Source organism: Ahaetulla prasina, chromosome 2 (assembly GCF_028640845.1).
Source record: "Ahaetulla prasina isolate Xishuangbanna chromosome 2, ASM2864084v1, whole genome shotgun sequence".
In the NCBI taxonomy this organism is placed as follows: Eukaryota; Metazoa; Chordata; class Lepidosauria; order Squamata; family Colubridae; genus Ahaetulla; species Ahaetulla prasina.
In genome coordinates, this window is record NC_080540.1 from 169543043 (window position 1) to 169558156 (window position 15114).

General features: G+C 38.3%; 2 protein-coding genes across 3 annotated transcripts in view; one reads left to right on the top strand and one right to left on the bottom strand.

The window, feature by feature from the left end:
• Positions 1 to 12842, bottom strand: part of ENDOU (endonuclease, poly(U) specific) — a 36127-nt gene extending 23285 nt beyond the window's left edge. For both annotated transcript variants that reach the window (XM_058169249.1, XM_058169248.1), the window contains exon 1: positions 12700 to 12842. In XM_058169249.1, coding sequence (XP_058025232.1) covers positions 12700 to 12757 — 58 coding nt within the window. In that variant the 5' untranslated portion in view covers positions 12758 to 12842. The remainder of the gene's footprint in view (positions 1 to 12699) is intronic.
• Positions 10937 to 11921, top strand: LOC131191265 (heterogeneous nuclear ribonucleoprotein K-like). Its single transcript, XM_058169250.1, has one exon. The coding sequence runs from the start codon at positions 11003 to 11005 to the stop codon at positions 11714 to 11716; it is 714 nt and encodes a 237-aa protein (XP_058025233.1). The 5' UTR covers positions 10937 to 11002; the 3' UTR covers positions 11717 to 11921.
• Positions 12843 to 15114: the final 2272 nt, after the last annotated feature.

The window sequence follows — 15114 nt, forward strand, 5'->3', positions numbered from 1 at the left end:
CATATTTTCTATTCTTCTTTAATCTTCTCCTTTTATTTCCAGTTTTCCTTTTTATCCTCTAACCATGGAGAAAATACTTCCCATATCATATAATATTCAGTTGGTTCTTTCTCCTTAATTGCTACTGGTAGTCTGTTCATTTCTGCACATTCTAATATTTTCCTAATCACCTTCTCCTCAATAGGAATCTCTTAACTTTTCCAGTGTTGTGCAAATACAATTCTAGCTGCAGTTAAAACATGGATAATTAAATAAGTATTCTCTTTATTATAACTTTCAGTTAAGATCCCCAAAAATATTTCTGGTTTTAGCTCAATGCATTGTTTTATCATCTTTTTCAACCATATCTTTATTTTTATTGATTTTTTTTTTTTTGCTTCTACACATGTCCACCACATACAATAGTAAGATCCGGGTTTCTGATGGCAGTTCTAACATTTAGCTGACTTATCTTTAAACATCTTTGCCAACCTCCCCAGAGTAAGGTGCCATCTATAAAACATCCTATACAAGTTCTCTTTGTATGCAATTGACATTGTTAATTTATAATTCCTATCCCACAGTTTCTGCCACTTATCTAATTCTATCATGTAACCAAATTTTTTTGCCTATGCTATCATTGTCTCTTTTACTTGTTCCTCTTCCAAATTTATACCCAGTAAATAGCTATACAATTTCTTTATCAATCTTTCTTCCTGTTAATATTTTATCTAATTCTGTTAGTTCTTTATAAAAACCATGTAATTTAGCATGTTTCTCATATCTAGAATGTATCAACACTTGAACCATGTTATATCTATCCCTTGCTCACTCATTTCTTGCTTAGTTTTGAGTTCCCCCTTTTCATTCAAGATATCAAGATATCTTTATATCTAACAATATTTCCCATATTAATAATATTTGGACGCTTCCATTGTTGAAAGCCAAACTGGTATCCTCAAATACCAGTTGTATTGTTTCTTGATCTCTTGAAATACACCCATTTAAAAGAACATTTCCCTCTTATTCTTCTCTTCCTCTTCTCTCTCTCGCCTTTCTGTTGTATTTTTTTTGCTTACACAGCTGACAAGGTATCAAATGCATTTCCCCAATACACAAAGCTTGTGGTTAAAAAAAAAAGTCAATCACATTCTTCTGCAATTAAGTCAACTTCACCGTCTACTACTGGTGGCTTACTTCCAAACTAACTATGCCAGGGAAAGCAAACATAGAACTCTCAGTTTGGATTGGCCAGAAAAGAGATCCCGAACAAGAATATATATATATATATATAAAAATAGAAGAGAATACATGTAACTCAGGTTTAAACTGTGCAGTCCTTGTTACTTTCTGAGCTTTGTTATTTGCTTGTAGTCATTTCATTACTGAACTAGGCAATAGCATCAGTCCTAGTGAGTGTGGAGCTTGTCCTGCTCAGGTTGGTGGGAGTGTGGTTTTCTCCTTGGTAGTTGATTAAGGTATCGTTTTCTGCTTGATTGCTTGTCTGGTGTTGTTTGTCTGCTTAGCTGAAACAGCACTCACCAGCACTGATGAGGTTAGTTAGTCAGGTAATGAAACAAGCAAGCAAACAATCAAACTCAAAGAGCACCCCAAGGGCTCTACAAGAAAAAAACAGTACTTTCTACATTTTTCCACGGAGAATTGCTATGAAAGATTCAAAGCGGGGAAAGTTTTTTAAAACAATAGAAAAGTCAACTATTTTCTCCTTGCTTTCCTTTCCTTGTCTCCCTAAGCGTGTTACACATGCCACAATCCTACAGCATACGTATCACCTTCATATGTCACAAAATAAACCTCATCTGGAAACATCTTTCTTCTTAAATTTTTGAAATAGCATCACAACCTACCCAGGGAAATCTGTACCAAGATTCAGAGACACTCTAAACAAATGGGGGCTATCCGGTGGCTTTTGCACTTTGCATTTGTGGTGTCATATGGACCACAATACGTATGTATCCCTTTGTGTCCCAATCAGTGTACACCTAAGAACCTCATGGCCACTTGAAAGGATACAGTTAATGTTGCTAGTTTCTGGGCAAGATTTGTTTAACTTGTACATATTTTAATCTTGTATTTTATATTTTATTTTGTACAGTATGCCTTATTTTAATTGTGATGCTTCTGGCACGAATCAATCAATCTGTACCCAGGTCCATCTTTCTTCAGTATAACATCCAACTACAAAGTACTCTTACAAATCTTAGATCTTAATAAATATTCTTTACCTGGATGTTTTATTAAAAAAATTGTATTCAAATGATTTTTTAAAAAAATAAATATATTTCTTCAAAAGCAGAAGAAAATATTCATTTTTGTGGCAGTTACACATTTGTCTTTTGTTATAATGAGACATGACCATACTGTTTGGTATTTATTTACTCCCATGAGTTTTGCACCTACAGATCCTACCAGTCCATGGCTTCCAACGTCTATGGCAGTGATGCCTAATCTTTTTGCCATCGCGTGCCAGGAGGGGGGAGCAAGGGGGGTTGCGCGCATGCATGCCCACACTCATAATTCTATGTGGGGGGTGGGGGGCGCTCCTGGCACGTGATGGCCCGGTAGCCCTGTTTTTCTCTCTCACCTAGCTCCAGAGCCTTTCTAGGAGTCAGGGGGAGAAAATGGCCTCCCCCCCCCCACCGAGGTCCTCTGGAGGCTGAAAACATTTGCCAGCTTCCAGTGGGACCGGAAGGCCCATTTTTTGCTGTTCCCAGCCTCCAGGGCCTCCAGAGGACCTCCGGGGGGGCAGGAAGCCATTTTTGCCCCCGCCCCAGACTCCTAGGGAGTCTCTGGAACCAGGTGAGAGAGAAAAATGGGTCTTCCCCACTACCACCCCCGAGGCCCTCCGGAGGCAGGAAACAGGCTGTTTCCCTACTTCTGGAGGGCCCAGAAGGCCTGAAGATGTGCACGCCGGAGCTGAGCTCTCATGCCCACTGTTACGGCTGGCACGCGTGCCACAGGTTCGCCATCACAGGTCTATGGGATCAAAGTTCCTAAACATTATGGCCCTATGCCTTTCCCTGCCCAAGGAATTAAAAGAATTTAATCCATAGAGCAGGGGTCTCCAAGCATCGCTGGCTGGGGAATTCTGGGAGTTGAAGTCTACAAGTCCTCCCACGTTTGGAGACCCCTGACATAGAGGGATACACACACACAAATACGCACACAGAGACCTTTCTGACTCTCAAACCATGAAACTATTTCACCACAAAAGCACTTTTTTTTTCATTATAGTGCATTAATGCCAGACTCATGATTCACTCTTCACTGTGTTGTTTGTTCTGATCTACCACTGCTTTTACCCGAATTCAAGAAATCACCCATGAGCTTCATAGCAGACAAAGAAAACTAAATTTACACAAATATCTTCAAATGTATTGACAAGTAAGTCTGTTATTCTTTATAGCACAGCTTGGGCCAGGCCTTGGTGGGCATTGTGTTATTTACAATGATATAATATAATACAATATAATATAATAAATAATAATATTTTTTATTATTTGTATATATAATATTATGTATCATTTGTAAAGAGAATACTCTTACCTTGGGCTCTGCCTAATGGAATTCTGCATTTGTTGTTACCTTTAATTTCATAAAGAAGGCAGGGAGGATTTTACTTACAATCCCACAGCCTACCTTCCAACATGTCCTCACTTGTTTATTTTTTTATTTTGTCACAACAGTATATATAAGCATAAGCATGAAGTAACTATATAATATATAGCATATATATATGAGTATAAGTATGTAATAACTATATAAATTGTATATAATGAAAGGAAACAGTAGGACAGGAACGGTAGGCACGTTTGTGCTCTTATGCACGCCCCTGTACACGCCCTGTAAACCATATTATTTTCTCCAGGACAACCAGTTATAAATGTAAAAAATATTATTTCGAATAAGGCAGCTGATGACATGGAATTATATTTGGCATAACATGTTTGTGAAAAAGGAGAGAATTTTCCTGCTGTTAATGGAATTCCATGCTCAGAACATGATTCATTTTGAAGAGCAACAGAAGATATATAGGTAGTTCTTGACTTACAACCACAATTGAGCCCAAAATTTCTGTTGCTAAGTGAAAAATTTGTTAAGTGAATTTTACCCTGTTTTATGACCTTTCTTGCCACCGTTGTTAAGTGACTCACTGTTGAGTTAGTAACATGGTTATTAAGTAAATCTGGCTTCCCGATTGACTTTGCTTGTCAGAATGTCAGAAAAGGTGATCACATAACTCTGGGAACTGCAGCCATCATAAATATGAGTCAATTTCCAGGCTTCTGAATTTTGATCACATGACCATGGGGATGCTGCAATGGTCATAAATGTGAAAAACTATCATGTCACTATTTTCAGTGCTGTTGTAACTTCAAATGGTCACTGAAAGAAATGTTGTAAGTTGAGGACTACCTGTATTACATCGCAAATGAATTCCAAACAGTTTTGAACTGGGGTTTGTGTTTGTGTTTGTGGGGAAAGGATTCATCCAGACAACATATTGAACCTGGTTAAGAATTAATCCATTTGGAAAAGTGGCAGAAAAGGTTGAATCATGCTGAACCAAATAAACCTGTTCACATAAGACACTAAGAGCAGGGGTGAAATGCTTCTGGTTCAGACCAGCTCGTGCGATCCAGCAGCGATGGCGGCTGCTGGTTCGGAGGACCGGTAGCAAAAATCATTGGCCTCACCCCCCCTGCCTCTGCTGAGCCGTACCATCAGCAGAGGGTGTTTTTTTTAACTTTTAAAAGCCGGCTTTTCTTCAGCCGAAACATGCCTTTAAAAGTAAAAAAAAGCCTGCCCCTCAGCTGAAATCGGCAGAGCCTTTAAACTTAAAAAAAAATTAAAGTCTCCTCTGGCGATCTCACCTGAGTTTCTCATCAGCAGAACCTTACTTGTACTCTTACTTGTAGAAAACATCAGGCACTTACCTGATTACTGATGAACACATGGCTTTTTTTCCAGCCGGAAAGCCCCAGTTTCACTTTCAGCCAGACAGATTCAATTGCTTAGTTAATCTATTTCCTCATGATCAACTAATGCTGGCTGGCTTTGCTGGCTGAGGAACTCTGGGAACTGAAGTCTAAAATAAAATAAAATAAATAAAATAAAATAAAATAAAATAAAATAAAATAAAATAAAATAAAATAAAATAATAAAATAAAATAAAATAAAATAAAATAAAATAAAATAAAATAAATAAAATAAAATAAAATAAAATAAAATAAAATAAAATAAAATAAATAAAATAAAATAAAATAAAATAAAATAAAATAATAAAATAAATAAAATAAAATAAAATAAAATAATAAAATAAAATAAAATAAAATAAAATAAAATAAAATATTTGTGCAGCTTTCTGAGATTTGGTCTGTTTTTGTAGTGTTTCACTCTAACTACACGAACACACAAAATCTCAGAAAGCTGTATGTGGCATTTTGTGTGTGTGTGTGTGTGTGTATCAGTTGTGTTGTGGGTGTGTAAAGTGTGAAAGTTGGTTTTTGAGCTTTTTGTGGCTGTGTGAAGTGTGAAGTGCAGCTGCTTTTACATTGTGTGTGAGTCAGTTGTGTTATGTTGTGTTGTGTGTGTGTAAAGTGTGAAAGTTGGTTTTTGGTACCTCTTATTGTTTTGTATACTTTGTTTATTATTTTTATTATTTATTGTTATTGGCCACGCCACCCAGTCATCTGACCACCAAGCCACGCCCACCAATTAAGCCACGTCCACAGAACCGATAGGGAAAATTTTTAGATTTCACCCCTGACTAAGGGGTTTACATCTTGGTGGTTCTCCACAATGTAACCTGATTAGATGCATTGCATGAATACAGCCCCTGCATCTGTCCTCTTTCAAATATTTTTTTATTTGTTAGATTTGTCTCCTGCCATTTTACCTCCAGCAGCATTGCGTAGACTTCCCTTTTTCCCACAATGACCCTACAAGATGGACAAAACTAACAATTTGTCAGTTTTCATGGATGAGTGTGTGCTTGAACCTGGGATTCAGATGTTGAATATTACATAATACATAATATTAAACTCTTCCCATTGTCTCCCCTCATATTTTGAAATTTTAATTTGAAAGCCCAACCTTAAAGCAGTTAATTTTGATTCTAAGAAATGTGATTTATGGTTTTCCACCTCTTTCCATCTATGAGATGTTCGCTTCTTCTTATCATCGCTTTGGTGGTGGTTCATATTTCATAATCAACGTTGAACATTTAGCAATCAGTTGTCAGAGCAACATGAAGCAGAATGTTGAAAGAAGCACTTGTGCACTGCAGCGACTAGGATGACTCATTAAGTGCTTCTCTTGCACAACTTGGCCAAGTATCAAGGGGGATCATTAAGCCATAAAAGTGTTTTGAAGTTTCAAACTGTGAGTGAGAGAGAGAAGATGGTTTATATCAGCCTATGCTCTTGGGACATCTCACCCAGATTACATCTTCCTGTTGAATATAGTTTCTGCCAGGACTATGTGATCCTTCCTATGTAAGGAATTGATGATATTAACCAACCTTAGCTGACCTAGAAAACTAAGCAGCCTGGTTAGAATTTGGATCCAGAAAATCCCAAGGCGTTCTGTTCTGTTCCATTCTATTCCGTTCCATTCCGTTCTATTCCGCTCCGCTCCACTCCACTCCATTCCAATATTCTGTTCTATTCTGTAGTTGCCCATCTCAACAAGTGACCATGTTCACCATGTGTGCTTAGGTTTAAGTCCAATAAAGATTTTGGGGCTTTATTTAGAGAAAGGATGTGAAATATTCCATAATAATAAAGGTAAATGTAAAGGTTCCCCCTTGCACATATGTGCTAGTCATTCCCGACTCTAGGGGGTGGTGCTCATCTCCGTTTCAAAGTTGAAGAGCTAGCGCTGTCTGAAAACATCTCCGTGGTCATGTGGCCAGCATGAATTAAACGCCAAAGGCACATGGAACGCTGTTACCTTCCCACCAAAGGTGGCCCCTATTTTTCTACTTGCGTTTGTTACCTGCTTTTGAACTGCTAGGTTGGCAGGAGCTAGGACAAGTAACGGGAGCTCACCCCGTTACGCGGAACTAGGTATTTGAACCGCTGACCTGCCGACCTTTCGATCAACAAGCTCAGCATCTTAGCCACTGAGCCACTGCGTCCCTTTTATAAGTATATAAATATATGCAGATAGATAGATAGCTAGATAGATAGATAGACAGACATATGATATAGATATAGATATAGATATAGATATAGATATAGATATAGATATAGATATAGATATAGATATACTTAGATATTCAATATATAAATACAATATATACTGAAACAGGTCGATTTTTATGAGACCTTAGTTCAGGATTTCCCAAATTTCCCCCTTTGGGTCAGTGCAGTAAGGGTCCAGGGAAGATGCGAAGAACCTTTTGGTTACATTGTTGCAATAAATCCACCTTTCCCAAACTTTCATTTTATTGTTTTCATTGTTCATTTGTGTACATTTCCATGTTTTGATTTTTAGGGAAGGTGTGTACATTACTACTACAGTAAAGCCGGCTTGGTGACTTTGGGCCAGTCATTTTTTCTTAACCCAACCTACCTCCCAAGATTGTTGTTGTTGCTATGGGGAAAATAGGAGGAGGAAGGAGAATTAGATATATTCCCCACCTTGTTGGTATGTATAAAGTAATAGAGATGGAATAAAAATCTAATATTTAAAGAGAGGTGGGATGACAAACATTTAGGAGCTTCATTCTTAGATATATTGTTTATCTACCCAGGCTTTATTATCGGTATGTTATTTTCATGCTTTCTTAAATGCTCCATGTTTCTCTAACTTGTGTTCGTTTTGATACTAAGTAAAGTTTTTAAAAGGGAAATTCTCTGTGCTGGTGGAAAAAAAAAAACCTCACTGAAGGTGAGCACTGAAGACAGCATTGGCAAACCATCCCAAAACACCGTGAGCTCAGATGGAGGACAATTTAATTTGATGAAAAGCATAAATGGTTCTAGCTAACTAAAATTTACTCCTTGAAGCAAATACTACACCCTGCTGCCCAGGCAGCTATTTTTCTACTGTTCCCCTCTTCTTCCAGGTATCTAAAAGGAGACCCCAGCTTAGTCGAAAATTACAGACCGATCTCTCTTTGCTGCGTCACCTGCAAAGTCATGGAATCAATCATCAACCAATCCATTACCTCACACTTAGAAACTAACAACCTACTCTCCAATAAACAATTTGGTTTCAGGAAAAAATTATCATGTAACTTACAACTTCTCCACTGCAAAAACATATGGACTACAAATCTTGATCAAGGCAAATCAATAGATGCAATCTACATAGACTTCTGCAAAGCTTTTGACTCAGTAGTACACGATAAACTTCTCCTAAAACTAATATCCTATGGCATCTCAGGACCCCTTCACAAATGGATATCTGCTTTTCTGTCTAACAGACAACAAGTGGTCAAAATTGGCAATGCTTTATCAAATCCTGTTCCTGTCAAGAGTGGCGTTCCTCAAGGCAGCGTCCTTGGACCAACACTCTTTATACTATACATTAATGATCTTTGTGACCATATCTCAAGTAATTGTGTTCTCTTTGCTGACGATGTCAAACTATTTAACACCACAGACAATACATCTATCATTCAAAACGACCTTGATCATCTAACCGCTTGGTCTAAAAATTGGCAGCTCCAAATTTCAACCAGCAAATGCTCAGTCTTACATATAGGAAAAAAGAACCCAAACACTAAGTACATACTAGATGGACATTACCTTACAGATGACCCCCATCCCGTTAAAGACCTTGGAGTTTTCATGTCAAATGATCTAAGTGCCAAAGCCCACTGCAACTACATAGCAAAAAAAGCTCTAAGAGTTGTAAACCTAATCTTGTGTAGCTTCTTTTCCAAAACACCACACTACTAACCAGAGCATATAAAACATTTGCTAGACCAATTCTAGAATACAGCTCACCTGTTTGGAACCCTCACCACATCTCTGACATCAATACAATTGAACGTGTCCAGAAATATTTTACAAGAAGAGTTCTCCATTCCTCTGAAAACAATAAAATACCTTATCCCACCAGACTTGAAATCCTAGGCTTAGAAAACTTGGAACTCCATCGCCTTCGACAAGACCTAAGCTTAACTCACAGAATCATCTATTGTAATGTCCTTCCTGTTAAAGACTACTTCAGCTTTAATTGCAATAATACTAGAGCAACTATTAGATTTAAACTTAATGTCAACCGCTTTAATCTAGATTGCAGAAAATATGACTTCTGTAATAGAATCATCAGTGCTTGGAATACTTTATCTGACTCTGTGGTCTCTTCCCATAATCCAAGCTTTAACCAAAAACTTTCTACTATTGACCTCACCCCATTCCTAAGAGGACCATAAGGGGCGTGCATAAGTGCACAAATGTGCCTACCATTCCTGTCCTGTTGTTTTTTCTTTTCTTCTTCCTATATATATATATGCTTATACCTCCTTATATTTACTCATATATGTGTTTATATACTACATATTCTTTTTGTATGATACCTACATATATTGTTGTGACAAAATAAATAAATAAATAAATCTAGCTGTGCCGCAATGAGTTTCTAAGGTTCATAAACATTTTGATAGTTGATCTGTCCATTATCAAAATGGATAGAAATTACAATATGGAAAATAAAAAACCCCACTCACTCATAAGACGAGGCCATCCATCCCATTGCATAGCCTAGGTCAGAAAAAGAGGTAAAGGCAGGGGTGAAATCCAGCAGATTCTGACAGGTTCTGGAGAACCGGTAGCGGAAATTTTGAACAGTTCGGAGAACCAGTAGGAGAGATTTTGAGCAGTTCGGAGAACCGGCAAATACCACCTCTAGCTGGTCCCAGAGTGGGGGTGGGAATGGAGATTTTGCAATATCCTTCCCCCAGGAGTGGGGTGGGAATGGAGATTTTGAAGTATCCTTTCCCACCAAGCCACACCACACCCACTAAGCCACGCCCACAGAACCGGTAGTAAAAAAAATTGGATTTCACCACTGTGTAAAGGATCTGAACGCTGATTTCGCAAAGAATCAGATTTAATATACAGCTGTCCCTGGAATTCTATCTTAACTACTTCTGAGCTTTTCTACTATAAAACTCCCAATCAGATATGCCAGTTGAGCTGGTTCCAATGTAGCCTGCCAGAAGAAACTTGATACATCTGCATTTCTTGCTTTGCACTCAGACCCGTTGGACACCTCTTTACTCATAGTTTCTCATTGCTGCCATGCTTCCACCCACACCAGCTACTTTGATTTCCACCCTGTTTCAGATGGAAGGAAGAAAATCCTACAAAATTGTTGCTTGAAAAGGCCTTCTGACTCAGCCTAATTTGCTGAAGACTAATAAGGAAGATGCACTGATTTGCTAGTTTCTGAAGGCACAACTATGGCTTTCTGTGAGCATTCAAATGCTGTTTTTCTTAGCGTTAATCTAACATGCTAGGAGAACATTTTATCATTGCAGCTTTGGGACAACCATGATCTGGATGACTGAGAATCTCCATAGACATTCATGAACTACAAGTTCTGAAACCACTTTTGCAAAGCTGTATATCCTTAGACTTGAAGGACTTAGACTTCAAGGAATCATAACCCATTCAATCTTATTTTAGGATGGGGTGTTGTTGCAATTATGGCATCCTTAATGAATGTCAATTTCTGCTAAAAATTTCTCCAATAAAAGTCTTTTCCAATTCAATTCCACCTCTCACAATCTACAACGAGGGCTCTTCAATCCAGCAAGCTACGGTAGTAGTAAGAGAACCAACATCAGGTTTCATAGGTGAAGTGGCAATATATAAATAAAACAAATGATTTTAAAAGGTGGAAATTACAACCCAGTATATACTGTATGTGTGTGTGTGTGGTTGAGGGACTATAGGTATGGGGTTCCATAGAAGGAAAAATAACCAAAGCAACAGGTTTGTGGAATCCTAGTTGCTCCCTGAGTTGTGTTGTTTCCCTGCAGATGTTTCTTTGGTCTCAGTTAGGTGTTAGTGAGCCACTGTACATAAACAGAGAGCAAACACCACTCCCTTCTACCACTGAAGATGACAGAAGAGGCTGTCCTGTGGGGTTTCCAATGTGGGGCAGAGGGGGCTTTGATCGAATGCCTCAAGGCTGTGGTCGCCCCATGCCTCCACGAAGAGATTATGATGTTATGAGCCCTCACAGAGGACCGCCTCCACCTCCTCCAGGTCGTGGTGGTAGAGGTGGCAGCAGAGCTCGCAATCTTCCTCTTCCTCCCCCTCCTCCTCCTAGAGGCGGGAACCTTATGTCTTATGATCGAAGAGGCAGACCTGGTGATCGTTACGATGGAATGATGAAGCAGTGTCATGTCAGTGCTTGTGATGACATAGAAACACCAGAAATGTTCGAGGGTGGATCAGGTTATGACTATTCTTACGCAAGGGGTCGTGGTTCTTACGGAGATCTTGGTGGACCCATCATTACGACACAAGTAACAATACCCAAAGACCTGGCTGGTTCTATTATTGGAAAAGGCGGTCAGAGGATTAAACAGATACACCACGAGTCAGGAGCTTCAATCAAAATTGATGAACCCTTAGAGGGCTCAGAAGATCAAATAATAACTATTACAGGCACACAGGATCAGATTCAAAATGCACAGTATTTACTGCAAAACAGTGTGAAGCAGTATGCAGATGTTGAAGGATTCTAATGCAAGATATTTTTTCTTTTTTATAGTGTGAAGTAGTATTCTGGAAAGTTTTTCTAAGACTAGTGAAGAACTGAAGAAGTCCTGCACCTTTTTTTTTTTTTTCTTAAATCTGCTTCTGTTTAAAAAGCCAACATTCCTCTGCTTCATAGGTGTTCTGTATTTGAGGTGTAGTGAAATTTTTGCTGTCACCAGATGTAATGTTACCTAGCTGGGTAATGAAACAACTGCAAGAAAATAACCAAGACAAGAGAGTATCAAGGACCCAACAATTCAACCTGAGCTACAAATATTTCTTCTGCTGGCAATAGACTTGATTGAGTTACAATTTGATTGAGTTGTATGAATCAAACTGGAGAAATGTCCTCCCTCCTAGGTCCATTGACTTGATGGCTGCAAGTGAATGCTAACATTCACATACACCTCACCTAATCGTAGTGAATCTTTCCTATTACTCAACATCCACTTCTTATCTCTCAACTCATTCATTTATTACAAAATCAGTACAGCCGTTCCTTTTTTAAAAAGTCATCTTAAACTATGCAAAAACTCAACTAACATGCATGTATGTGTGATCTAAAGCCGGGTCTCCAACCTTAGCAACTTTAAGGCTTGTGAACTTCAACTCCCAGAGTTCCTCAGGCAGCAAAGCTGCCTGAGGAAATCTGGGAGTTGAAGTCCACAAGTCTTAAGTTACCAAGGTTGGAGACTCCAGATTTAAAGCTTTCTTATCTGCTTTCTTCTTTTGGGCTTCCTCCACAATAAATGTATCATGGATTGGTAGCCTAGTGATCATTGCCTATGCATAACTGACTTCAGCTTTATTCCCATATGGGATTACCAAGAATGGACATTTAAATATTTCGTAAGGTTTGAAGTTCCCCAACAAGTTCTTTCTCAGTACCTTAAAGAATCGGACCATGAAGCCACCATCTCTGGTTGCAATTCTTCTAAACAATGCAAGGTCTATTTACAAGTAAACTTACATCCAGATGCTAGATTGGAGATTGCTACTGACAGGAGGAGAAATGCCCAACTCTTCATTATTGCCGCAGCCCAGATGCTGAGTCTCCAAGAGGTACAGGAAACAGACTCGACCAACTTCAGCCAGTTTTCATTGCTACATCAGTATATATTACATGGGTGGTTCATGTGGAGTCAAGCTAGGAGGAGCTTGAGGTTCAAGGATAGATAGAACAGCATCCCACAATGAGGAAAGGGGCGTGTCCACCAATATCAACCCTTGCCATAGGCATGAGTCTATGTGTTCTAGTCTGATATAAATCAAATTAACCCAAGCAGGAAATTCCTGTTTGCAACTACTGTGACACATGCTTCTGCCCATAAGACAAAACTGTGCTGAGATACGGCTATTTGTAGTGAATTCATTTGGGGAGGTCTTTATCTGTGTAGGATGCCCATTAACGCCTTCAAAACACGATGCTGAAATGATAGTGTCATTAAGAAGTTGATCTAGGTTAGACTTGACACAAATCCCACCTCTCAGCTACAAAATTTGCAGCATTAGACAAGCTACATACTTTCAACCACGAATCCTCGTATCCACTAGCAATATATGAGGATCCCGCAAATACTGTACCACTGGAGTCTTTAGAGTCAGAGAAGACTTCAAAGACTAGCTGCCTTACAGACAGTAGATCCCCACATGGGCAAGGAAGATTATCCAAGGTCGTTTTAAATCCTAACATTCTGCATGCAGATTAGTAGCAGCCAATTGTGTAGTTCATAATACCATGATATTTAGCATAGATAAATAAATAGGTGTGTGTTTGTGTGTGTGTGCGAGAGAGAGAGAGAGAGAGGAGGAGGAGGAAGGAAGGAAGGAAGGAAGGAAGGAAGGAAGGAAGGAAGGAAGGAAGGAAGGAAGGATGGATGGATGAATGGATGGATGGAGGGATGGAAGGACGGATGGAAAGATGGATGGAGGGATGGAAGGACGGATGGAAAGATGGATGGAGGGATGGATAAAGTGTAGATGGCCTAGGAGTGGAGAGACCCAGGTTCTAGTCCTCCCTTAGATATGGAAGCTGGCTTTGGGACAGCCACTGTGTTTCAGATCTGGACTTCAAAGTCCAAAAACCTCTATTTATTATTTACTATGGTGGACATTTCAAAACAGGGAAGCTGAAGTTGTTCTAATATAAAAGGATAACATTGTTTTTTTAAAAAATGATTGCCAGGGTTCAATTTTCTGTTTCACTTGATCCCCATAAGATTTGAAGATAAAACATTAAATAATCGGCAGAGATAGTTAACCAATTTTATATGACCCAGAGTAAATTTCAAATTTTATAAGATTTGAAAGAACAAGACAGATTGGCAGTACTAAAATTTAAATTACTAAGATAAATGAATAGTTTAATTTATCAAGATAATTTAAATCTGGATATCAGAATGAATGTATTAACCTCACCCCGTTTCTAAGAGGTCTGTAAGGGGCGTGCATAAGAGCACAAGCAGGCCTACCATTCCTGTCCTATTGTTTCCTTTTGTTATATCCAATTAATATAGTTATTACATACTCACTTATATATATGCTAATATATTATATAATTATTTCATGCTTACGCTTATATATACTGTGTGACAAAATAAAATAAATACAATAAAATAAATGTAACAATTTGTGGCTAGATTGCTTCTATGGAAGAAATAGGACTTTCAGATAGTTGGCTCAAATATCTTTGTTTGATATAAATAGAAAAGTACAAAGTTTAAGGAATCACTCAAGAATAAATAGCATTTTAAAAATATGGGATAGAGCAAGAAACAGTCCAGATTTATGGCCTCTTACTTTGATATTAAATAGTAATTTCCATGATAGAGAATGTACAAAGAAATATAACCAGGAAAGGACAATAACTTATTAATAAGATGAAGATGAAATACTTCAAAATTTTCTCCTTCAAACAGCTAGAGCCATATCTTCCATTTCAGTATCTGCAAATAAGCAGTATAGTTCAAAGGGGATTACAAAACCAAGACAGAATGCTAAGAAATTCAACAGTTTGAAAAACCTATTACACAAAATTCAGATCATTTACTGGAGCCTGATCTATATCCTGAAATAGAATTCAGAAAGGAACCAAGTCAAAGACTTTATGAGTAAATTGATACAGAATTTAAGCAGACCAATTGATATGCAACAATGAGACTATCAGTGGAAGAAAAATGCCATCTTCACGGTTAATATGCACTTAGAAAAAATTGCTACACGATGTAAATGACAATGAGAAAAGACTTCCAATATAAGAAAGTGTGTAACTGGCTTACTAAAAGGATCTAAAAAGGTGAAGGTAAAGGTTCCCCTCGCACATACGTGCTAGTCGTTGCCGACTTTAGGGGGCGGTGCTCATTTCCGTTTCAAAGCCGAAGAGCCA